Source organism: Trypanosoma theileri (genome assembly GCF_002087225.1).
Source record: "Trypanosoma theileri isolate Edinburgh chromosome Unknown TM35_Tth_70_V1, whole genome shotgun sequence".
In the NCBI taxonomy this organism is placed as follows: domain Eukaryota; phylum Euglenozoa; class Kinetoplastea; order Trypanosomatida; family Trypanosomatidae; genus Trypanosoma; species Trypanosoma theileri.
The window spans coordinates 34,057-35,906 of record NW_021639912.1 but is presented as its reverse complement, the minus strand read 5'-3'; the positions used below and the strand labels follow the sequence as shown (position 1 = coordinate 35,906).

Genomic DNA, 1,850 nt, shown 5'->3' with positions numbered 1-1,850 from the left:
GACGTTGTTGGAAGTAAAGAGGTGCCATTCTGGGTGTTGTCCAAACCCAGACACCCATACCTAATAAACAAAGAGGAGTGTTTTTTTTTTTTTTTTTTTTTTTTTTTTTTTTGCGATTATGTGATAAGGAAAAGTAGTAATCAGTAGCTTATTTTCAGTAGTATTTGCTTTATGTTTGGTGAGAGCAAGGGCAGAATAAATAACGTGCCAAAACTAGCGCAAGTGTGGAAATAAAACCATAAAGTAAATAATAATAAAAAAGAAATGAAGGTCGTGAATTAAAGATATCATGTCCTTTTTATCAGGAAAGATGTACGGATCCAGACTTTTCCAGAATGTTTTCTTTTTCTTGTTGTTTTTGTTCTTGTTAGTTTTGCACTATGGCTTTGAGGCTTCCAAATGCATGAATACTTCTCTACGTATTGTCAGTGTTTTTTTCTACGTTTCCCTCAGATAGTACTGGGTTTTTTTGTAGAAGCAGTTCGTTTGCACGACGGTGTTCACGTTTTTCCGCATGTGTCCTGTTTGTCCTCCGTCGGTGTGGTTTCTTGCCGGGCATCTTCTGATTCTGCTTCTCCTTCTCTATGTCGGGTGTGGATTGTTTGGTACTTCCCTCAGTCGCCCCTAATGAGTCGTCCTCGGATTTTTCTACTTGTATAGGTGTCACGCGGGATTCGCTGGGTCTAATAGAACTTTGGCACCCACTTCGACTCTCACTGCAGTTATTATTATTATTATTATTATTATTATTATTATTATTATTATTATTATAAGCCTCCTCACTCTTTCGCCCAACACTTGCCACATATCTATAAGCAAAGGCATTTGCTGCGCCAGTCATAAAGGAAAGGTAACTCCAGATCCCTAACGGGCGTGTAAAGTTAAAATAACGACTTCCCATAGTAGATCTAAAGAGTGAGATATTGTTAATGGGTACGGCACTATCGGCACAAGGTTGTGGTGTAATGTTTCCACTGTGGTCTATAGACCCTAGATTAGGAGTAGCAACAACGGGTGTGTTAGGGGAACATTCAACAGATCTAAAAACTGGTGGTGTGACTGGTTTTTTAATAGTCATACCTTTTGTGATTGTATGTGATATTATTGTCATGGAGTCAGAGAATTGATTTAGTTGTCGATTCTTTTCTTGCTCTTGCTGTTGACGAAGACGAGCAATTAGCATACGTTCCATATCAACATCTACCATTGTTTTTCTCGTAGAGTCACCAGTTGCAGAATCACTCAAACCAACCTTTGGGCCAATAGTAACAAATGGTATTTCCAGTGGAGGAGGTCTAATTAACTTACCTAAACGTGCAAAAGGCGCTTTACGTACTTCTGCAATATTTGATTCTGCTGCTGCTGCTGCAGTCCTAACAACATCACCCTGTTCTCGTCCTTTATCAGGATGATCGGTATGACTTCTTTCTCTCTCATTTTCCTTTCCATCACTACAGCTCACACTACCCAACTTACTTTTAACAGTAGTCATATCAACAGTAGTAGTACCAATAGTACCATTCGTTGCAATACTTGTAGTACTAATATTTGGATTAGTTGATTTCATCCAAGGTGTTTTTATTCCGTTATTATCCTTTTGTCGCCTTTTTACCGTTGTTTGCAACAGTAACAACTCACTGTCGGCATGCATGGGGCAATTTGGCGGTATGGGGTCTGGAAATGTATGTACTGCAATTGTCTCTCGCAGTGCGAGTAACTCTTCCCGTGTATACTGCAGTCGTTGTGGCATCTTTCCTGAAGCCTCCAAAATCAAATGCAGACACACTTTTTTTTTTTGTTTCTATGCGCAAATATAAGTCTATTTATAAATATATATTATAATTATATAT

The 1,850-nt window shown here is 38.6% G+C and overlaps 1 protein-coding gene across 1 annotated transcript; it reads right to left on the bottom strand.

Moving 5' to 3' along the window:
• Window positions 1-415: 415 nt before the first annotated feature.
• Window positions 416-1,750, bottom strand: TM35_000701090 (uncharacterized protein; the record flags this gene model as incomplete). Its single annotated transcript, XM_029031197.1, has 1 exon — window positions 416-1,750. The coding sequence occupies one exon, from the start codon at window positions 1,748-1,750 to the stop codon at window positions 416-418; it is 1,335 nt and encodes a 444-aa protein (XP_028877511.1).
• Between the last annotated feature and the right edge of the window lie 100 nt (window positions 1,751-1,850).